General features: G+C 40.1%; 2 protein-coding genes across 5 annotated transcripts; both read right to left on the minus strand.

Moving 5' to 3' along the window:
• Positions 1-6,492: 6,492 nt before the first annotated feature.
• LOC132196995 (serine/arginine repetitive matrix protein 1-like) lies at positions 6,493-17,118 on the minus strand. 4 transcript variants are annotated; one of them, XM_059619997.1, is made up of 6 exons: positions 14,184-15,764; positions 12,169-13,910; positions 9,718-11,322; positions 8,210-8,330; positions 7,749-7,828; positions 6,493-6,677 (listed from the first exon to the last, which is right to left on the minus strand). In XM_059619997.1, the coding sequence occupies exons 3-6, from the start codon at positions 11,271-11,273 to the stop codon at positions 6,521-6,523; spliced, it is 1,914 nt and encodes a 637-aa protein (XP_059475980.1). In that variant the 5' UTR covers positions 11,274-11,322; positions 12,169-13,910; positions 14,184-15,764; the 3' UTR covers positions 6,493-6,520. The 4 variants fall into 4 exon arrangements, with proteins under 4 accessions (XP_059475980.1, XP_059475982.1, XP_059475979.1 ...); XM_059619999.1 differs by lacking the exons at positions 12,169-13,910; positions 14,184-15,764 and adding an exon at positions 16,342-17,118; XM_059619996.1 differs by having other exon boundaries at positions 12,169-15,764.
• Positions 17,119-17,253: 135 nt separating this feature from the next.
• Positions 17,254-21,565, minus strand: LOC132196994 (leucine-rich PPR motif-containing protein, mitochondrial-like). Its single transcript, XM_059619994.1, has 12 exons — positions 21,385-21,565; positions 21,183-21,329; positions 20,877-21,130; positions 20,555-20,822; positions 20,276-20,501; positions 20,040-20,225; positions 19,321-19,738; positions 18,595-18,809; positions 18,245-18,397; positions 17,794-17,934; positions 17,552-17,744; positions 17,254-17,493 (listed from the first exon to the last, which is right to left on the minus strand). Exons 2-12 carry the CDS (start codon positions 21,305-21,307, stop codon positions 17,324-17,326), a joined length of 2,349 nt encoding a protein of 782 aa, XP_059475977.1. The 5' UTR covers positions 21,308-21,329; positions 21,385-21,565; the 3' UTR covers positions 17,254-17,323.
• Between the last annotated feature and the right edge of the window lie 791 nt (positions 21,566-22,356).

Below are 22,356 nucleotides of genomic sequence, written 5' to 3' on the forward strand. Positions count from 1 at the left end.
AAATAAATAGAACAACCTCCTTTGTTTTCCTGATAAAAATAAAAACTGAATTCACGACGTCTCAGTTCATGTTAGAAATCACGATTGAACAATTTTACCGAAGGAATTAGTTTTCAATTATTAAAGATATTCCTGGAAATTTAATCAACATTTTAGAAAATTTTTTTTAAAAATCGAGTGAGCAAATGTTGAGCCAGACCAAATATTTGAGCGAAAGAGAGCTTTGCATATATCTGCTCTTTCAAGTGTTACGATTCCTCTGTACAAAATTCCTTATGTAAATAAAAAGTATACAAAATAGAAAGCTAAACCGCGGCTCATCAAGCATGGCTTGTAGATAATTACGTTAAAAGCCGCTTTGAGAATATATTAATAGAAATTGCTTAGATTATAATAGACGATTTGCAGATCAAGAGGTTAATTTACGGAAGCAACTTGTCCGAATCCTACAAGTCGAAACTTTGGCAAGCAAAACCGTTTCTCTCTCAAACAAGGCCAAATCCTATCTGTGTCTCTCTTGAAAGTCTTGAACTCTCTGTGGGTGTCTATCGATTCGTTTAATCTCTAGATGTGAAACACTTATTCGAGGGAAGAGTGCCATTTGACAATATGTGGATTTTGATTGTTCATATCATCTCTCGTCTCTACCTATCAAACAATTCAAGTGGTTGGACAAGTGTTTGTACGTTGATTGCGTTCCACCATTCAATAAAATACCACATTAAGTGAAAACTCTGCTTTTTTCATTTCAAGTTCCACTATTTATTTTAATTGTTTTCATTTTGTAGATATAAAATTATTAAAATAACATATTTTTTTTTAAATTTTTACGGGAATACTAGTTAATTTGTAAATTAGCGAAAATAATTGATTTTAGTTTTACTTGTCAACTCATTTCAAGTTGAGCAAAGTGGAAACGCGGTTTGTGCATTTGGCGTGAGGGAAGAAGTTGGTGTCTCTGTTTGCGCTTTGTAATTTGCAGGGCAACACGTGTGGTGACGCTCGCTCGGGTGCAGAAGGCGGAGGAGAGAAAAAGGCAGTCGAGCGGAAAGATGCTTTGAGGCTGCAAACAAAGCAAGACACGTGCGGATGGAGACACCTTTTTGCCTCGCTGTTGTCAAAAGTGGGAGTCTTGCCAGTCGATTTGCACGAACCTGCAAGTGGAAAATGAGATTTTCCACAACTTACACACTTCTGATACTTCTCATCGGACTGAAGAAGAAAGTTGATTATGTTGGTACTGATTTTCTGAAGATAAAAAAGTCATATTATCTTATAAAAAAAAATATAAAGAATTTCCTTCAGTTTCCAATTAAATTTGCATAATTCATTGTTATAAAATTGTGCCAAAAGAGTCTGTGAAAGTAATTATAAGAAAAAGCAAAACCATCTCTTATATTTTGGACTTACTAAAATAAAAAATTTGAGAAATTAAGAAAATAAAAATTTTTTTCGTCTTACAATTAGATGAATTGTTTTGAAGGTAGAACAATCGCCGCGTTTTCTCCTCCTCTCAGTCTTGGGCAAAGCAATTAAAATGAGCACACGGTGACTGGGGTGATGCCAATTAGCAACTCGACGAAGAAGTTGTTCTTCAGCGAAAAGCTGAAATGTTAATTCCTGCGGAAGGCAATCAATTCTCAAGCCTCATTAGCGCGATCCAAGGGAAATCGGTAGCAATTTCCACGCTCAATATTTGTTGTTTCCCGATGAAGGAGGAATTCATTTGGCGTGACGTCACCAAAGCCGCCTAGCTGTCCGTCGCAGATCATTATCAATTCCGCAGACAAAACGAAAATCCTTCAATTCCCTCCTCTGGGACGATCAATTCCACTTCGCTCAGACCAGCAATATTCCTTTGAAACATTTTTCAACAAAAATATTTTCAAACATTGATCAACTTTAACTAAAATCATAAAATACAACTTTTCTAAACGAAAAAATGCATTTTCCTGACAATCGTTCGCAAATATTTTGCTGAATTTCTTTTCAATTCTAGTTAAAAACCTAAATAATAGATAAAAAGCATGAAAGTAAATTTTTAAAGAGATCAAAGCACAAGTGTTTTTAGGCACAATAAAATTTCCTTTCATTATGAAGTCTCATAATTTTTTTCTCTACTGAATTAATGTTTTTTCTAAATTAATTGCTTCCCAACTTTGCAATCATCTTTTATTAGTGGAGTCGTAAAAGCTGTTTCGATTTATCTATCACCAAATGGAAATTTAGGTCGAAAAGCGCCTGCAGCTTGAGAGGTTATGCAGTCCGCTAAGCAGACATGACCGGCAAATTGCATAACTGCGCCAGGAAATTGAACTCTTGTTGGAGCCAATATATCAGATTTATATTCATTTTTCGGCTTATTTAAAATGATTTGAATGGTTTTTAAAATCATCAAATCTTTGGTCTTTTTAAAAACAATTTATGATTTTCCTTAATATTAATTTTTTTACTTCAATTGCTTACAAATAAGTTTGAGAACAGATAAAATAAATAATAATTTGAAACAGTTAATTGTCATTGTAATTTATTAGTTCCAATTGTTGCAAATTGTTATTGAATGAAAAACAAAGTCAAAATTTATTCAGATGGAATTTGTGGCGAGGCCGGCTGCTGAGGAGAGGATGAGTCCGACACCTTTGTTTTCTTCGTTGGCGGCTCCGATTCATTTGAAGTCAAGCACTCGGTTGCCCTCTTGGTGACGATTTCCTCCTCCTGCTCACTCATTCCGTCCAGACCTTTCTGGGCCACATTCCCTTCAATTTTCTTCTCTTCAACCTTGCTTCTGTTTCTCTAGCTTCTCGGAGCATGTTGGCGGCTCCTTGGTCTTTTCCTCTTCAACTCGTATAATATCTCGGTCCTCTCCTTTTTCAATCTTTCCGCACATTGAGCCAACTCTTTTTTCTCCTCATCACGGAAAGTCTCAAAATTCTTCCTCTCCTTTTCCAACTTATTCACAGCCTCCGCAATCTCTTCATTCTCCTTTTCTTGGAATCTCACAAATTCAGCAATCTTCTCCTTGAGTTTTTCCTCAGACTTCTCAGCTTCTTTGTGTTTGTCTTCTTGGTGCAGTTCAAACTGCTTGCTCTCCAGCTCCAGCTTCTCCCATGTTTTTTAAAAAAAAAAAAAAATGTTTTTTTTATAAAAGAGGTCTGAGGAAGTATCAACTAGGTCTGGCGGGAAAATCCCGCCAGACCACCCATGTTTTTTTTTAAAAAGAGGTCTGAAGAAGTATTAACTAGGTCTGGCGGGAAAATCCCGCCAGACCACCCATGTCTTTTTTAAAAAAGAGGTCTGAAGAAGTATCAACTAGGTCTGGCGGGAAAATCCCACCAGACCACCCATGTCTTTTTTAAAAAAGAGGTCTGAAGAAGTATCAACTAGGTCTGGCGGGAAAATCCCACCAGACCACCCATGTCTTTTTTAAAAAAGAGGTCTGAAGAAGTATCAACTAGGTCTGGCGGGAAAATCCCACCAGACCACCCATGTCTTTTTTAAAAAAGAGGTCTGAAGAAGTATCAACTAGGTCTGGCGGGAAAATCCCGCCAGACCACCCATGTTTTTTTTAAAAAAAGAGGTCTGAAGAAGTATCAACTAGGTCTGGCGGGAAAATCCCACCAGACCACCCATGTTTTTTTTAAAAAAGAGGTCCGAAGAAGTATCAACTAGGTCTGGCGGGAAAATCCCGCCAGACCACCCATGTTTTTTTTTTAAAAAAGAGGTCTGAAGAAGTATCAACTAGGTCTGGCGGGAAAATCCCACCAGACCACCCATGTTTTTTTTTAAAAAAGAGGTCTGAAGAAGTATCAACTAGGTCTGGCGGGAAAATCCCACCTGACCACCCATGTTTTTTTTTTAAAAAGAGGTCTGAAGAAGTATCAACTAGGTCTGGCGGAAAAATCCCGCCAGACCATCCATGTTTTTTTTAAAAAAAAGGTCTGAAGAAGTATCAACTAGGTCTGGCGGGAAAATCCCACCTGACCACCCATGTTTTTTTTTTAAAAAGAGGTCTGAAGAAGTATCAACTAGGTCTGGCGGAAAAATCCCGCCAGACCATCCATGTCTTTTTAAAAAAAGAGGTCTGAAGAAGTATCAACTAGGTCTGGCGGGAAAATCCCACCTGACCACCCATGTTTTTTTTTAAAAAAGAGGTCTGAAGAAGTATCAACTAGGTCTGGCGGGAAAATCCCACCTGACCACCCATGTTTTTTTTTTAAAAAGAGGTCTGAAGAAGTATCAACTAGGTCTGGCGGAAAAATCCCGCCAGACCATCCATGTCTTTTTAAAAAAAGAGGTCTGAAGAAGTATCAACTAGGTCTGGCGGAAAAATCCCGCCAGACCATCCATGTTTTTTTTAAAAAAGAGGTCTGAAGAAGTATCAACTAGGTCTGGCGGAAAAATCCCACCTGACCATCCATGTTTTTTTTAAAAAAGAGGTCTGAAGAAGTGTCAACTAGGTCTGGCGGGAAAATCCCACCTGACCACCCATGTTTTTTTTTAAAAAAGAGGTCTGAAGAAGTATCAACTAGGTCTGGCGGGAAAATCCCGCCAGACCATCCATGTTTTTTTTAAAAAAGAGGTCTGAAGAAGTGTCAACTAGGTCTGGCGGAAAAATCCCGCCAGACCACCCATGTTTTTTTTAAAAAAGAGGTCTGAAGAAGTATTAACTAGGTCTGGCGGGAAAATCCCGCCAGACCACCCATGTTTTTTTTAAAAAAGAGGTCTGAAGAAGTATCAACTAGGTCTGGCGGAAAAATCCCGCCAGACCACCCATGTTTTTTTTTTAAAAAAGAGGTCTGAAGAAGTATCAACTAGGTCTGGCGGGAAAATCCCACCAGACCACCCATGTCTTTTTTAAAAAAGAGGTCTGAAGAAGTATCAACTAGGTCTGGCGGGAAAATCCCACCAGACCACCCATGTCTTTTTTAAAAAAGAGGTCTGAAGAAGTATCAACTAGGTCTGGCGGGAAAATCCCGCCAGACCACCCATGTTTTTTTTAAAAAAAGAGGTCTGAAGAAGTATCAACTAGGTCTGGCGGGAAAATCCCACCAGACCACCCATGTTTTTTTTAAAAAAGAGGTCTGAAGAAGTATCAACTAGGTCTGGCGGAAAAATCCCGCCAGACCACCCATGTTTTTTTTTTAAAAAAGAGGTCTGAAGAAGTATCAACTAGGTCTGGCGGGAAAATCCCGCCAGACCACCCATGTTTTTTTTAAAAAAGAGGTCTGAAGAAGTATCAACTAGGTCTGGCGGGAAAATCCCACCAGACCACCCATGTTTTTTTTTAAAAAAGAGGTCTGAAGAAGTATCAACTAGGTCTGGCGGGAAAATCCCACCAGACCACCCATGTTTTTTTTTAAAAAAGAGGTCTGAAGTATCCACTAGGTCTGGCGGTAAAGTCCCGCCAGACCACCATGTTTTCCAAAATGGTTTTGCAGGAATAATAATCTGGACGGTCTGCTCACCCGTTACATGGATCTGGGAGAAAAACTGAAAATTTCCAGTTTTTATGCGAAACGAAAAAGTCTCAACAGCCAAAGAATGCTAATGTGGGCCACTCTCAGCGGAAAATGAGAAGAATGAATCCATCTTATTTAAGAAGAAGAAATTGACGAAAATTAAATTAAATCGAATATTGAAAAATATGAATTCGTTTGAAGAAGTTGACACTCGAGGAAATGATCATGGAAATGAAGAGATCGGGCTTTTCCTTGTTGCAGAAAAATTGTTTTTTATTCAAAAAACAAATGACTCTACCAGTTTCGGTCACGGTCTGCGACCCTATTGCATGAGCAAAAAAAAAAAAAAAAAAAAAAATACATAAAAGCCATTTGTTTTTTTGAATAAAAAACAATTTTTCTGCAACGAGGAAAAGCCCGATCTCTTCATTTACAGGAAAAATATGATTTACACATAATTAACCATTTATTTAAAACTAAAAATACATAAGAAAACTAAATGAAACAAGTTCTGACCAAATAAAATTATCTATTCGTTAATAACGTTGCACTGCAGCTTTGATTTTAGTCACATAGGAGCCCTCTCGGTGCCAAGCGAGAAAGCAGTGAGTTCGAGCAACCTGCGCGACGCGGACGCTCACCGGGTTGCATACCCAATAGTATTCCCTGCAACGAGAAGCCAATTTCATCCAATAGACTTCATATCTAAGATTCATCGTTAGGTTTTATAAAAATTATGCATAATTCGATTGCTCAAAAGTATTCATCAACTCAGTGTCTGATTTATTAAATTTTCATTCAACGACGCTAAAAAGTTGCACAAAATATTTTAGAAATATTTTTTTATTATAATAATTCACAGTCGTTGATTTTATTTAGCAAAATCAAATTATTATTTCATAGAGCGAATTGGATTTAATTTTGAACATTTGGAAAGCAGTTTTGTAAAGGAAATGAAACGCAGTGCATCAGAATAAATATGGACGAAATATTATATAATATTTATTAATTTCAAATTTCGTATTGTCTCGGGGGTTGATGTCGGGCGGGCGGGGGTGAGATTAGTGGCGCGCGAGCCAGCCGGAGCCCCACTTGCCGTCGCCGGGGTCGCGGCCCTTGTCGGCGTCGTCGCCCTCGGGCGGCGCCACCCCACTCACGTCGAGCACCCTGAACGCTGACACGGCGGACGGCGCGATCCGCACCGGCGAACGACGCGTCCTGCAACAAAGAAGACACAACACAATTCAATCATCTGGGTCAAGAGCGCAATTTTTAAAGCAGAGAGTTTTATCCTGCACATGATAAAAATTGAAATAGTCAGAAAATTTGGGGATTTTTGAGAAAGGTTAAATTTTGTATTGTTAAAAACGTGTTTTTATTTTGTTTTTCCCCATTTTTCTAGTTTTCAAGAAAATCGGTGAAAATGTTGCTAGTTTTTGCGAACTTTGAACTAATGGATAATTCATATTTTGGTTCTTTTTGATATTTCCAAATTGCAATATGGCCTATGGAGATAAATAAGGGTTTACAAAAATTGCTGTAATATTAATTTGAATTAAGCTGTTTTAATTTTCTTGGTCGGAAGCAAGAAGGTATCTTTTATAATATTTTCTTAGTTTTCTCCAAGTTTCTAGGTCAAAGGTCAAGGTCATTGACCTTGGCAAAAAGATCAAAATTAAACAATTAATTGAAAATAAGCAACCCGACAAAAAAATCTAAGATAGCCAATAGACGCAAGATGTCATTTTACAATGATTTTGATTTTTAAGTTTTTCAAACAAGCAGTTTAAAAATTATTATTGGTTTGAAAGGTTTGAAAGAAACAACTTTCATACGATAAAATTGAATTTTAAATTATAAAATGATATTTTTCTTCATCAATCACATTCGAGTCGGTTTTATTAAATTCCAATCAAACTTGAAGAGTTTGAACAATAATCAGCAGCTTATCCCTCTTCTATCTACTTCTATTAACAAAATTAAAATTAGGGCACATTGAAATTTAATTGGAATATTTTCAGAAAGTATTTTAAGTACTTTCATTTGAATTCAATTGTTAAAATAATGATTTATTTAAAAAGAAATATAATAAAACGTCAATTAGGCTCACAGTTTAGAACAAAGTATTAATAAATAGCGACGCGAATAATAATTTGGGTGGCGTGATGGGGCATTTAAATCGTGAACTTGATTCGCGGCGATCACGCGAGTTGAACGACGAACGACAAGGCCAAAGATTAAAGCGGCGCTTTCGCGGTCTCGCAAGAAACCTGCAAAAGGAAAACTTACTTGTACGCGTGCGGAAGTGTGGGGTCCACTTTTTCCGGCTCGCCGGCTTTTATGTGCGGCGGAAGCTCCGAAGGCAAATCCTGCAAACACCACCGCAATCAACAAAAAAATCTTATGATTAAAACACAATTTCAAATTAAAATTCAAATGTTTCATAAAAAGGCTGTGAAAATTCAATTTCTTGCCAAAAATATAATGTAATAAAGTAATTATTTTCATTTTTTTTTGCGATTACTAATAATAAAAAAATAAAATGAACTTGATACTTCAAATCTTACTTTAAATTGATTTTTAAAAGAACGAAAGAAAGAAAAATAAACCTTAATCAAATCTTTAATCTTTGATTTGAATTGAAACCAATTTTTGAAATTGAAAAGAAAGGAAAATGAGGCAAATCTGAATTTAGAAGTGGATTTATTAAAATATTGAAGGCAATTCCGAGGTTGAATCGAGTCTCGTACTTTGAGAATAATTTCAGCGGAAGTCGGCGACGTCGCTGGTCCGCCCGGCGCGTCGTTTTTCGGGGCGGCGTCCCTTTTCTTCTTGCGGCTCCTGCCACGCTTGTGTGCAGGGGAGGCTGATCTGCATATAATTATTGACACCGTCATCATTACGTGCTGCACCGCCCACACACACACACACACACATACAATCGACCACTCCTCTCAAGCGATGCAAAAAGAATGTGGAAAAAAAGTGCTGACGACAAACTCGGCAAACAAAACAAGTTCCAGATAAAATAATATGCACATCGACCAGAAAAAAGAACCAAAGCAGAGGGAGAGAATTTTTTCAATCAAATTCGAGAAACTTTGTGTTGACCAAAATTTTTATTTTTATCTGATATACAAATCCGTCAGATTATATTTTCTACAAAAGCACAAAATTTATGCACAAAAGTCGGATCAATCGTGAGAAATATCGGTTATGATTTTATTGCGTGACATTAACTTGCAGTGCCTTCGCGAATTCTATTTCAAACTAAAAATATATACACGTGAAAAAGACAGAGTTTTTATTATTTATTTTATTTGGGGGCAAAAATAACGAGTTTCACTCGTGATTCTTTCTTTTGCCAGAAAGAGAGAACACGACGCGACGTCTCCCGCGCTCCGATTTAATATTTCGCCGTCACGAAGATTGTAAAACCAGCCCAGGGGTGCGCCATTGCAACCCCTTCACGACCAAATCCACCAAGATTTGTTCAATATTTCCCCGAAATTTCGTCACAATTGTCAAAACAAAAGAGAATGATTTATTGTTTCGCTGATTGATTTGACGAGTCGTCATGCAACGGTTAAATTTTGAATGGCTTTATTTCTTTTCAAGGGGGTAAATTTGCACGAAATTTCTCCTCGCGTGATTCGAAGGCAGCAGGCGACGTCTGATGGTATCATTTTTTGCAATTGCGCAATGTAATTCGATTAAGGGGCTTCGTTTCGCGTATTCCGAACCTACATACTGCGGCGAAGACCTTCTCGTGCTGTCCGCCTTAATATTTTTTGCAGTTAATTCGGCGGCTGCGGGGAGGGCGCTACGTCACTATTTATACACTTTTAAGTTTAATTGAAAGACCTAATTAGTGAGACGTCAGTTGACAGATAATTGTTGTGTGCTCGTAAGGACAGGAACAAACAGATTAATTTATTTATAAGGACAAAGTTCAATTATTTAGATTATCTTAATTTGAGAATTATTTAAAGATTAATTCTGGAAAAAAATTAGGCATGAATTACTAGTTAATCTCAATATACGTGAGTTTTTCTAGAAATAAGGTTGTGAAATTAAGCTGAAATTAAGGACAAAAATCAAGTCTTTACAACAATGATGAGGTTTGTAGAGACTCGAGTGTTCGATTAAAAGTGAAAAACGTGCGTTCTCATGCAAATAAGCGAGTGCTGGAGTTTTGATTTTTAATTTAATTTATTTATTCGGGGTCGTTTTTTTTCATTTTCATTTTCACCAGTACCTTTGGTGCGCGTGGGGCGTGGTGGGCCCGGCGGAGTTGGGCCTGGGGGGGCCTTCGTAGCCCCCGCCGAGGGTGTCCGCGTTGAGGAGGCTGAGGGGCCGCGGGGTCACGGGCCGCTGCCGGGGCAGGTCGACGAACGCCGCCCTGTACTCGGGGAAGCGGCCCAGCCAGGGCCCGCGGGGCCGCAGCGTCGTCTCGGGCCTGGGGGCCGCGTCGGGCCGCTTGCGCGGGTGCGCCACGAACTCGGCCGCGTACTCGGGGGGCCCCGCGGGCCCCCCGTCGCCCTTGGCGAGGGCGTCGGCGGGCCGCGGCGTCTTGGGCCGCTGCCGGGGGAAGTCCTTGAAGGCCTCCCTGTACTCGGGGGCGGCGGCCGGTCCCTCGCCGACGGCCTGCAGCCCCGAGGGGGCCGCCTTGCGGGGCTCAGGGCGCTTGCGGGGGAAGTCGGTGAAGTTGCGGCGGTACTCGGGGGCCTCGGCCGCGAACTCGCCCTCGGGCTTGAGGGTGGCCTCGGGCCGGACGAGCCTGGGCCGCGCCCTCGGCGAGTCCTTGAAGTTCTCCTTGTACTCCATGAGGTCGCAGAAGTCGCCCTCGGGCCGCAGGGCGGCCGGCGGCCGCAGGACGCGCGGCCGGCTCCGCGGGAAGTCGCGGTACAGCTCGCGGTACTCGGGGCTGGCGTCGAGGGGCGACTTGTCCAGCTCGAGGCCCGGCGGCGGCTTGGACGGCGACTGCTTCTTGGAGGTCATCATCTTGGCGGAGGCGTCGGCGGCCACCTGGCCGCCGCACCGCAGCGAGGCCACGCGCACCCTGGCCTCGGGCCGGTGGCGCGGGAAGTCGACAAACTGCGCCTTGTACTCGGCCGCCTCGCCGAACCACGGGCCTTCGGGGGACAGCGAGGCCGGCGGCCGCGGGACGCGCGGCCGGCACCGCGGGAAGTCCTGGAAGGCGTCGCGGTACTCGGCCCTGCCGACGTCCGGGTCGAACGAGGGCGTCGCGAAGTTGGCGTGCACGGAGGACGACGCGGGACGCAGCTCGAGGCTGGTGGGCCGCTGGACGCCGGGCCGCTGCCGCCGGAAGTCCTGCTGCTGCTGCTGCTGCTGCATGTCTGCAAACTCGAGGTGGTCGCCGTGCAAGCGCAGGGTGGTCGCCAGTCTGCACAGGGGTGGTCGCGGGGGCGCGTCTCGGTGCGGACAGAAGCTGGCGTGCGACTCGGACTCGGCCGGTTCGTCCCAGGAGCACTCGAAGAGGTCGTCCCGCGAGCTGGACGGTCGTGAGGCGGGCGAGCGACTGGCCCGAGCAGCCGAGGTTGGCGCCAAGCGGCGGCTGCAGGCGACGCATGCGTCGTCCGGCGGCGGTCGGAACGACTCGCGGTACTCGGAGCGAAAGTCGAGCCGGCCCTCGGCCTCGATCTGCCCGCGGAACTGGTCGCAACTGTCCTGCACCGGACGCCGCGACGGACGCCGCCGGTGCAGGTTTCCGTCCGAGCTGGAACGGTCCCACGGCGAAAGGGCGCTCAGGCCCAGAAAGTGGCGCCGGGACACAGAGGGCGACCGAGACATTCCAACTTGCTGCAAATAATACTAAGCACTCCAGTTTGGGATAATAGTTCTGAAATAAAAAAAACATTAACATCTTACAATTAAACTTAATGCATTTTGATAATTATAATTAAAAATAAGGAAAAATTAAATAGAAAGTCATCAGTCATCAGCTTCATTTTTATCACAAGGCAAATATTTTCCATTTTTTTTTTCAAAAAACTAGAAAACCGAGTTTTTATTTTTTTTATAGATATTTATATACATTTTTTGCTTTAATTCAAATTAATCTAGTTGAATAAATATTAATTTGACAGAGTAAAAATTTAGCTGAAAGTGACTTTAGACGTACACGTTTGGTAAATGTTCAAAATTTATTGGACATGGCAAAATCAATTTATAAATGTTTCTAATAAGTTTTTTCTCTCATAGAAAAAAAGTTGTATAAATTTTGAAATTTATTTAACCTAATAAAAAAATAATCAATCTAGATTAAAAAGATCTGCAGTTTTCACTCACCTCTCTATACAAAATTCGTCAGATATGAAAAATAAAAGCAAAGAGCTTCTTCATTACCTTAACTAAATGTACTCGTTTTTTATTTCTAAAAATAAAAAAAAAAAATAAAAAATTGTTCAAATGAAATATGTGTTTGTGCGCGCCCAGGATATGTTCCGTCGAGAGCAATTAAGTGCAAAGTCCGAGGCATTTAGAAGCACGAAAAACGAGAACCTTCTCTCTCTTCTTACGTTTAAAATTGGCCTATTTCCGCCCCGCGAGAACCAAACAAACAAAACAAAAGGAATTTGCATTCAAATCGCGCAGAGAGCGCGATAAGCGCAGAGACGAGGAATAAAGCGCGCGCGGTCGATTGATTTGACCCGGTTTTTGAAGAAGCGATTTTTCTCCCACTGACCTTGCGTGCGTCGCCAAAAAGTAATCAGCGGCGTGCGTGCGTGCGTGGGTGCTGCGACCAGAGTCTCTTTCTTGCAATTAGTCTCGTCGGCTGATTAGGCGTGTCGCATCACGCCCTCCCCCATATTCAGACCTTCTCAACCGCATCTCACCGCCTTAAAGTCAACGGAAGGAAATACTTTTTTTAAATGTTTATCGAAAATTCAACTGTAATTAATATTAATTTCATCACAAAATATGAAGTCAAAATAAGATCTATAAAATTTCCCTCCGATCAACTCTTTATATTCAAATTTTGGAGTTAAAGTTTGTTTTCTTTTAAATTTATTGCAGCGCAGCCCTCGCGTTGATAAAAAATAATTTTTCTTATGATCTTGATTTCTAATTTTATTTAAAAATTAAACTGTAAATGAACTTAATATAAACTTCATCAAAATAAATATGAGGGAAAAATTACTAGAAAAAATTAAATTGAATTAAAATTTGCTTACAATCTATACAATTTTTGATGGAACTGTTTGCATTCAAATTTATAGAATTAAAATTTATTCTTGCTTTCTTTTGAAATTTATTGCAGCACTCGCGCGGTGATAGAAAATCGCATGATAAGAACAAATTTGACTTCCTTTTCCTGGCAGCGAACCGAGCATCTGATCCGCGATTCCTTATCTCGGCGTGAGTTTTTTTTTCTCGCAATTGCAAGAAATTGATGCAAAGCCTTGAATGGGAAACGAGTTTGGGCCAAAAGTGGCAGGTTTGATCAAAAAGTTTGGATCAGATTGGGGCTGCAAGAAAGCTCATGCACGTCGGCCCTTGATCCAAATTTGTTATCGCGCCACAGCCACTCACTTTTTCCAACACACACGTCAGAGCGCCTGCGAAAATTGATGTCCGCAACCGGCGCGGCCTCCAATTAATTCACTCTTATAAATTTAACTTTTTTGTGCCTTTCAATTAAAAAGTTTCACTTTGTCAAGATCACAATCTACAATTGGAGCGATCAATCTCCATTTTCGGGCCAACAGATAAATAAAAAAAAAAATGTCTGGCAAACAATAACATCATCGCGATAATCGATTGAGCGATCAAATTATAATGACGGACACCGCCCTAATGTGAGAAAATAATGAAGAATTAAATGCTTTATGTAACCCAGAAAAATACATGCTAGTCTGAATAGCTCACATCGAGACACATTTTCTGGAATTTTCCAAGTTTTCACCTGCCGCTTCCATTTCTAGGCCAAAAAGTAAAACAATTGAAAGGTGCGTAATTTTGATTATTTATCTTTGTAATAATTTTCCAGTTCTTAGATAAACATGAGACCAACGCCAATCGATGGATTGAATTAGCTGTATTAAATCCTAATCAAGCTCTCTTGAATAAGACAATTTTTGGGGCAAAAAATGTCAATTGTTTTGATTGAACACCAATATAATTTTGTCATTTTTATTGATCTTTTTAGCTCTAGATTTGTTGGAAAACATTTTTGAGACAAATGCTCTTCACAAAACTATTGGATAATTTAAGGTTGCACATATTTTGTATTAAACATTTGCTTCTAAATCAGAAGCGACAACAGAATTAATAAAAATTGAGGGTTCGTGTTTTAAGTTAACATTTGGGTACAAATCGATCATGGGCCTAGAACGCACAAAATCACCTGAGGTGTTGCCCTTATACAGGATGAATCGTGGCAATTTATAGACACTTCCTCTCATTGTCAGTTGATCCGAATTTGATCTACAGTAAAAGGTAAAGTAAAATTAATCAAACAACTCTGGGAATAATTCTAAGTTTAAAATTAAATGTAAAGAACGCAACGAAAAATTTCCGCGGATAGTAAAAATAATCATTTGGATTTATCAACTTTTTCAAAAATTAGAAAGAGACCGCGGAAATTTTTCCCGCGGTCTTTGAGAATCAACGTTTGAACGAAACCTTTTTTTCAAAAATATATAAAGAGACAGCGGAAATTTTTCCCGCGGTCTATGAGAATCAACGTTTGAACGAAACCTTTTTTCTAAGATTTTAGAATGAGACCGGGTGGTAGAGCCAGAATAAAAAAATTTGGTGACCTGCAACTGGGAGATAAGAAATTCAAAACAGTGAATAATTAAATGTGCGCGGAATAAAATTGTAAATATACGAATTTCAGTTCAAGCAACTTAAATTAACAAGGTTGTGAGGAAATGTCTATGAATTGGCAAAATTCAAACACCTCAGGTGATTTTGAGCCTTCCAGGACCCATGTTTGACTTTAAACCTAAAAATATTCATTTACTAGGAATAATTTGTTTTCTTGAAATATAATTTTCTAGGTAAATTGATCTCAGTCGGCGGACAAACGCGACCTTTGGCTGCGCGTACAATTAATTAGGGAATTTTGTCCGAAGAAGAGAAGGTGGCTCGCGTGTGCTTCTTTTGGCATGAGAAACTATTATTACTTTGTCTGGCGCGATACGATCGCTCTCGGCCCACTTTGCATTTCCAATTCCAAGGCCAAGGTGTGCAGCTTTTATTATACCTTGTGTATGGATTATTTTATGTACGCGGGTTATTCTCAGACCGAATTAATTCTCATCCCTTTCGTTCCGCCGCACACAAAAAACACAAATTCAAATTTTCGCCATGTTTGTTTTAGGAACGACGATTACTAAAAAGCCGGTTTAGTAAAAGTAAAATTCGGTTGGAATTGAATTTAAACCAAAAAATACATCTTTTTTAAATTGAAAAGAAAATTGACAAGAATTAATTCAAATCGTCAAATTATTATATTAAAAATATATACATTAATTTAAAAATAAGGAGACAATTCACATTTTAAATATTAATAATTATTATACATTTATTTTAACTTCCAATTTCAAAAAATATCTTGAATTATTATCTTTAGAATCAGATTGAGAGATTTTGTTTGACACAAATGCATACTGATGTGCAATTTGCTGCAGGAAAGCGTGCAGCACTTGAATTATTGCACTCGTGAGAACATCAATTTTAAAACGCATTCGTGTGCTTTGATGATTCAAAAACATGCACAAACTTCTCTTTTTTATTCTCAGAAATATTTTCTTGCAAAATTTGAAAAGCAATAATCAAATTGGGAGGAGATTGTCTTTGCAATTAATCTTGGTGACGCAATTTTAAAGACCCAGCCCATATAATTTTTTTTTAATTGCTTCCTCCGATGCAGATAAATCGCAATTACACGCACGACTTGTTATTGCGCTTCCTCCTCCTCCCCTTGGTGCGTATGCAAAAAAATTAACTTGATTTGTACTCACGCGCGGCGGGAGCGACTCTGAAGACCGGTGGTCGGCGTCAAACTAATCACTTGACCTCGCCAACCCCGCTCGCCACAACTCGGCCACCCCCGCGCGCACCCTTCGATCTTATCTCGGCACGCAATCAAATATAATTTCTCCTCCTCAACCTCATTAACACTTTTGACACGTTTCTATACAAATATAAATGTGAAAAGCGATATTTATTATTGTAAAAAGATTAATATCTGGAAATTTTCATGACAATAATCAATTTCAATTAAAACATCGATTGCAATGTTGCAAAAATATTCTAAATAACGTCACAAAATATTTTTAATGATTTCCAACTTTCCAGTTGACTATTAAAGCTAAACACTTTTAAATTCTGTATTGAAATGAGAAGGCGATTTTTTTACCACATTTAAAAAAAAAGTAAACGGTGCGAATGGAGAAATAAATCAATCTAATTGTTTCTAATAAGTATAATTAAAGACAAATTTATAGTGCCTAAAATGTATATTTTGTGTAAAAAGTTTGCATAAATTTTCACACAAAAAAGAATTTTTTTCTTTCTTTGAATATTTCTAGAAATTTCATGCACCTTTTGTGCGCCATTCAAGTGAGTAAATCAGAAACTGCGCGTTTTGAGCACCCAGAATGTTAATTTTTTAATTTGCAATGAATTTATTCTTGTACAATAATTACATCCCCACAGATAACCTCATCTTAAGTATTTTGAGATAAATTTAATAAAATTTTTCTACTTGTAGGGAAAATAAAGCATTAATTTACTTCGAATTTCGCCGAATGTTTGTAAAAATCTTTCGTCGCAAGTAAAAAATTGCTCTACTTTAAGTTAATTTAATCTCATTTTAAATTTTTTTAAATAGCTAAAAATTACTCACGGGTATAACAAGAGATCTCCCCAAGAGAAAGTTGAAGCCCTCTGCGGATGTAAAGACAAGAAAGGGTTCTGCAAGCATTGCCTTCGTCTCTCCAAAGCAATGACGAAGGCCAAGCTCAGGCCGTTTTTTGTTCACAACCAAACAATTGAAGTTAATTGCTCAAGTTTTCATTGTGATAATTTCCAACTGACCTCACGAGCCTGCAAAACCATTCCATAGTTCTTTTCATCATTAATTAATATAAAGACACTTGAAGTTACTTTTCAAAATTAAAAAAGACGGAAAATATTTAACTTTTCGTTAAATTTATATTTTGTAAAAATAAGAAAAACCACTGGAGAGTTTCAAGCAGAATTTGATTTTAGCCAATTTTAATTTTGTCGAGAAACAAAAAGGAAATTTAGTAAGAAATTTTTACAGGTTTGCAGCAAATGGAATTTTTTAACCAAGCCCGGTGGCCCAGTGGTTAGAATGCTTGCATTCTAATCAGTGGGTTCCTTGGCCGTCATGGGATCAATGCTCAGCCTGGGGCTGTTTGTGGAAACAAATAGCCTCTGGTATGCGAATCATTGATAACATTTCGGCTGACACGTCGGGAATTTGGGAGGTATGGCGCAAGCTGTACCGACTCGCACTCGGAGGTTTGCCACGTTTCCTCCGAGCCACAAGCTGGAAGAACTCAGCTTGTGTGGCGAATGCCTGCGTTTCATTACAAGTCCTTCGTGGCAACGCCAGGGCAAGGGGCAAGGTCTCAAGGGGGGTGGGGGGCCCATGCGAGCACCACCAAATCTGCTAGAAAGCCCCCGAACAAGGGTCAGGTTGGTTGGGAAGCACAAATGTGCTAAGGGTGCTCGACTTCGGCAAGAGACCGACCCAATAGCCTAATAAGCTCACGGGTGCCATAAGCAAAAAAAAAAAAAAAAAAAAAGCAAATGGAATTGATAAAGTTTGGGTTTGATTGGATTTTATTAAAACTATTCGACTAAATGATTTCGTTTTCACTGAACTTGTTCAAAAGCAAGTCTCTCTTTTGGTCACCGTAACTTTTCTTCACTTCGTCTAATAATTTGATGCAGTTGTGCGCGTCGATGCTGAAGCGTTTGCTCCTTCTGACTTGGAAAATGTGCTGCTCCAGCAACTCGCTCACCTCATCTGCATTTCGATCAATCGGGAAAATTTTCAAACTCGCACAAATAAGATCGAAACTCACCAAAATCAGCTCCCGTCCTGACCTTCAACCTGCAAAAATCCACGATTTTGAACCAGTCGAGGGCGAATCTCGGATATTCCTGGATCTGGTGCAGAATTTCCGTCGCACTCGCCACGTCTTCCATTTCCGTGTACAAACTGAGCAGCGAAGACAGAATTCCCGGACTCAGTTCAAACCTCAGCGAATCCATTTCCTGCGAAATTTATCGAAATTAATGTTTTGATGAAGATTGAAAGTTGTACCTTTTTGATCTGCAGGGCTCGGTCGACGTTCTTAAGTCTGCAGTGCGCCTGCAAAAGTCTCCTCAGGACGCCCCTCGTGTTCATCGACTTGCTCTTGAGCTCGACCAAGTGAGCTTCCAACTCCTCCACGTCCATGTCTCTCTGCAATCGCAATTCCAGTTCAATAAAATTTACTCAAACTCGCAAATTTTAATAGCAATGAAATGAAAATTTGGAAAAAATATCAAATTTTTAACAAGATTTCTTTGAAAGGTACTTTTTTATTTACCTACAATCTTGGGAAATTTTAGTTTCACATGAAATTTTTTCAGGCTAGCAAAATGCTTTTGGTTCTACAAGATGGACTAGAAATTGAAATTGCCAAAGCCGAAATGCCAAATCTCAAAATGATTTGAATTATCATTCAGCCAATGAGGATTGATTCCTAAGAGAAAATAAATGGAAATGTTACCGGATGGGCGATGGGCTGGAAGGTGTTGAGGCCGCTGTAGGTGCTGTTGGTCAGCAGGTCAAGGTACTGGATGCCGATCTGCTTGACGGCCGCTTTGGTCAACAGGCCTTCGTAGCTGGCCATCGACATGCGCACTTTGAACTTGGCCATGTGCTGAGGAAAAATCAGAAATTAGACGGGAAAAATATGTTTTAAAACCTCCCAAAATTTGGGTCAATTTCCAAGCTTTCATTTAATATGAGTTAAAAGTAATAAATTCAGAAAAAAGAGATTTTAAAAGCAAATAATTTGAAACTTTAACTCAAATTAAATAACAGATATGCAAAAAAATTATTGGGAAAAAAGCTCACACTGAGGAGTTCCTTGAGGTCGGCAGGGGAGCACCTGCTGCAGTACTCGATCAGGAAGAGACCCACAAAGTCGACCTCGGCAAACTTGTGCCTGGACTCGGCAAGCAGGGCGACCAGGTGCGCCGCCACCCCGAAGCTCTTCTTCTTGAGCACGGCGCTCGACAGAGACTTGGTCAGTTTCCGCAGGTCCAAGGTGCGCTGGTTAATCATTTTGCCTGCAAAAATCATTGAATGAATAAAAAATATTGTAATTAAAACTATTTTAATTCTTTTCAAAATGGAACAGAAATTCAAAATGTAATGGAAATTGATCAATTTATTTGGAAAAAAGTATAGTTGAACTTAAAAAGAATTATTTTTAGAAATTCAAAACTATTGAAAATTAATTACTCAACTTTAATTAATTTTGTTTAGCAGAAAACCATATTTTTTTCCATTCATATTATAAAATTTCTTATTGTTAGTACAAAAAGAACAATTTTGAATTTACAACAATTATTAATTAATTATTGCAGTTTTTAATGAATTCCTTCTTTAAATATATTATATTTAGAGAAGTTTTTAATTAATAAAAAAAAAAAATATAGACTTTAGACCAATTTTTATAGAAATTCAGTTTTCTTGTATTTTTTTTTTTTTTTTTTTTTTTTTTTTTTTTTTTAATTTTCATATTTAGAGAAATTTTTTAATTAGAATGGTAGAGATGTTTAGAGTAAATTTTTTTACACAAGTCGAGGGCCTCCTGGAGGTGTTTGTCGATGAGGAGGGCGTTGAGCATGGGGCCGAGCTGCGTGGCCACGGACAAGCCGCACTCGGCCTGCAGCAGCTTGAGCACGGCCATGGGCGCGTCCCACCTGAGCATGCCGGGGAAGACGTAGAAGGCGAGGGTGTCGAAGTCGGGTCGCAAGCCGAGGCTCTGCATGTGGTTGAGGACGCGCACCATCTCCTCGGGGGAGCCGCAGTGGACGATGAGCGGCCAGAAGAAGTGGTTGCGCAGGGGGGAGGCGTGGCTCAGCAACTCCCCGGACAGGCCGCCCTTGCTCTTGTCCTTCAGACTCTCCTCCAACGCGTACAGCAGGAACGAGTTGTGGTTCGGAAAGTTGGACTGCAGAGAAATGCAGATCTCCAGGATGTCCACGGCGGACTGCAATCGATTAAAAATTTCAAGTCAAAAGAAGTTGTTTCAAAAGCAAAGACTGAAATCAAATTAAACTCAAGTCCGATTGCAGATCAAAATATGATTAAAACCTCAATAAAATTCAGAAATGGTAAATTTTTAAATTCAGAACACCTGCTGATTTCAAATACTAAGAAGATTCAACAAATTAAAAAAAAAATTAAACATCTTATCAATTTATTTTTTGAAAAAATTTAATAAAAGCAAATCCGAGTTGAAATAAAACCTTAAATTTAATTTCATTAGCCTGTTTCTTTTTTTTTTGTACCTTGTTTGATTTGACTAGTTCGGTGGGGAAGAAGGCGAGGATGCTGTTGAGGACTTCAGGGTTGCAGTTGGTCAGCAGCAGGTGGTAAATGTTGCAGGCGAAGAAGTGTCGGTCTTGGTGGATCAACCGGATCACCATGTTTCTGATGCAGTGGCTCAGTCCGTTCACCGGAAACACGCGAAGAATCTGTTTCAAATCAAAATTAATAACATTATGTGCAAAATCTAAGGACAAACCGGTCCGACGAGCTTGGTGTTGTTGGCCTCGGCCAGGCTGAGGATGACCTTGGCCATGTGCTCCTCCGAGGAAGGGAGACTTTGGCCCTGCATGCTTTTCAGGGTTCGCTCGACCGGTTGTGAATTCAGGATTTGCGCTCTGAGCAGGGCGAAGAGGGACAAAGGGCCCGGCGGCACCTCCAACTCCTCCATCGCCTTCAGGACAGACTCGACTCTTTCAAAGTTGCTGAAATTTTGATTGATTAACAAGTTTTGACATAAAAAAAGTTTAAAAACAACTGTGATTTTCCGTGGGCCAAAATGAGGGCGGCGAATTCTGCATCTCCGGAGGTTTTTCCGAGGGACTTGAGCAGATCGATGGTCTCTTCGCACTTGGTCGGATTCGCACCTTCCGAGTGGCAATCGAGCAGCTGCAGCAGGACGTCCCTGTCCCGCAGGAACCTGGACGCCTCGGTCGGAGGAAGCAACTCCGACAGGTCGACGCTCTGTCCTGCCGAACTGAAGACGTTCAGCAGCGCCAAGACGTCCAGTTTCGTAACTTTGTACCCTGAAAAAGTTCAAAAAATTTCCTTCAGATCGGATTTGTTTAAATTTTCCTAACCTTCTTTTTCAGCAAAGCGGGTCCAGATTTGCGAGGCCAGGTGGAGCCTCGTTGGCCCTGGCAGGTGCGGCAAACTGTCCGCGCAGCAGTTGAGCAGAAAGGCCAGTTGGGCGTCGGCCTCTGCGAGCAGGGCCTCCACCTCCCTTTCGCCCACCCTGCCCTTGTGAAGGGCTCGGGCGCGGAAAACCTCAAACTTTGAGATTCGCTGCTCCTCCTCGGCAAAGTTCTCCACAACTTCAGTCCGCAAGAATCTCCTAGTGGGAAGAAAAGTCGGTTATTTCACTTGGAAAGATAAAAAAATCAAACCTGGCTGGAGATATGATAATTTGTGGCGATTTTGACCAACTTTGGTGGTAAAATGCAGTTCTCGTGAGCGACCGTGATGCTGCCCTGCAACCCGGCCTCAACACCATTTTCATAAAGTTCAACATCGCGTTTTAATTTTTAATATCACTGAAAATTTCAAAAAGAATTAGTAAAAATTATTACATAACCAACGAGTATGTACCATAAAAAAATTCAGAATTTGCCTGAAAGATTCAGGACTTTCCGTCCTTTTGCCCTTGTCCTTCGTGACACTTATTCCAGGTCCAGTTTCATCTCAAAAATCCAAAAAACCCTCGCAGGTTTTCATCACTTTTACTGTTGTTGTCTTCATTAGGGTGAAGTGGGCGTAGTGGTGATCACGTGGGCGAGTTCTGAGCCGCGCCCCCTTTTTCAAATCAAAAGAGCGCCAACAAAACGTGCAACATAGAACCCTCCTGCATGCTTTTGCTCACAAAATCCTTGTACACTTGATCTTTACCTGTCCACGATACTGGAGTGCACGTACTAAGCTTAACCGAACTCTTAGAGAAAACAACTTCCGGCCTCCCTTTAATCTCCCAAACATCCTCTCAACCCAAAATAAGCAAATCTACATAGAACTGCATGAGCTGTACAAGAAAATCTTCCCTGCAGCACGATACTAAAAACTAGACCTGTCAAAAATTAGATCTGGCTGAATGGTCACCACCAAAGCCAAAAAATACAAACACAACAACAACATAGAACAAGGCCAGTGTTTTCCATCCAGAAACGAACGCCCGCTCCCCACTCCGCTGTTTGGTTTGGTTTATTCGTCTGTGCGTTTCAAATAATTACAATTAAAAATTCTCATTGTTGAGCAGCCCTGCAAAAAAAAACAACTTCAGTTTTTGGTTCAAATTTCCCAAATTTTACAATAATTTATTAAGCGCTTGTTTTTAGTTTTGAAAATAACTATTGAGAAATTGGTCCTGATTTTCTTAATTTGCTAAATTAACCACTTGAAAAATAATTTGTGGCAAAAATCAACTTTGATCAGGAAGTTTCAAGTCTGATCTATCTTACGAGTGAGATATTTTGTCACATTTACATATTCCAGATCTTTGACAATAGAGTAGATTAAGTAAGATTGATTTTTAAAGATATTTCCTTGGAGAACCTGAAGACTTTAGCA

This window comes from Neocloeon triangulifer, unplaced genomic scaffold, assembly GCF_031216515.1.
Source record: "Neocloeon triangulifer isolate White Clay Creek 2 clone unplaced genomic scaffold, ASM3121651v1 ptg000012l, whole genome shotgun sequence".
Lineage (NCBI taxonomy): Eukaryota > Metazoa > Arthropoda > Insecta > Ephemeroptera > Baetidae > Neocloeon > Neocloeon triangulifer.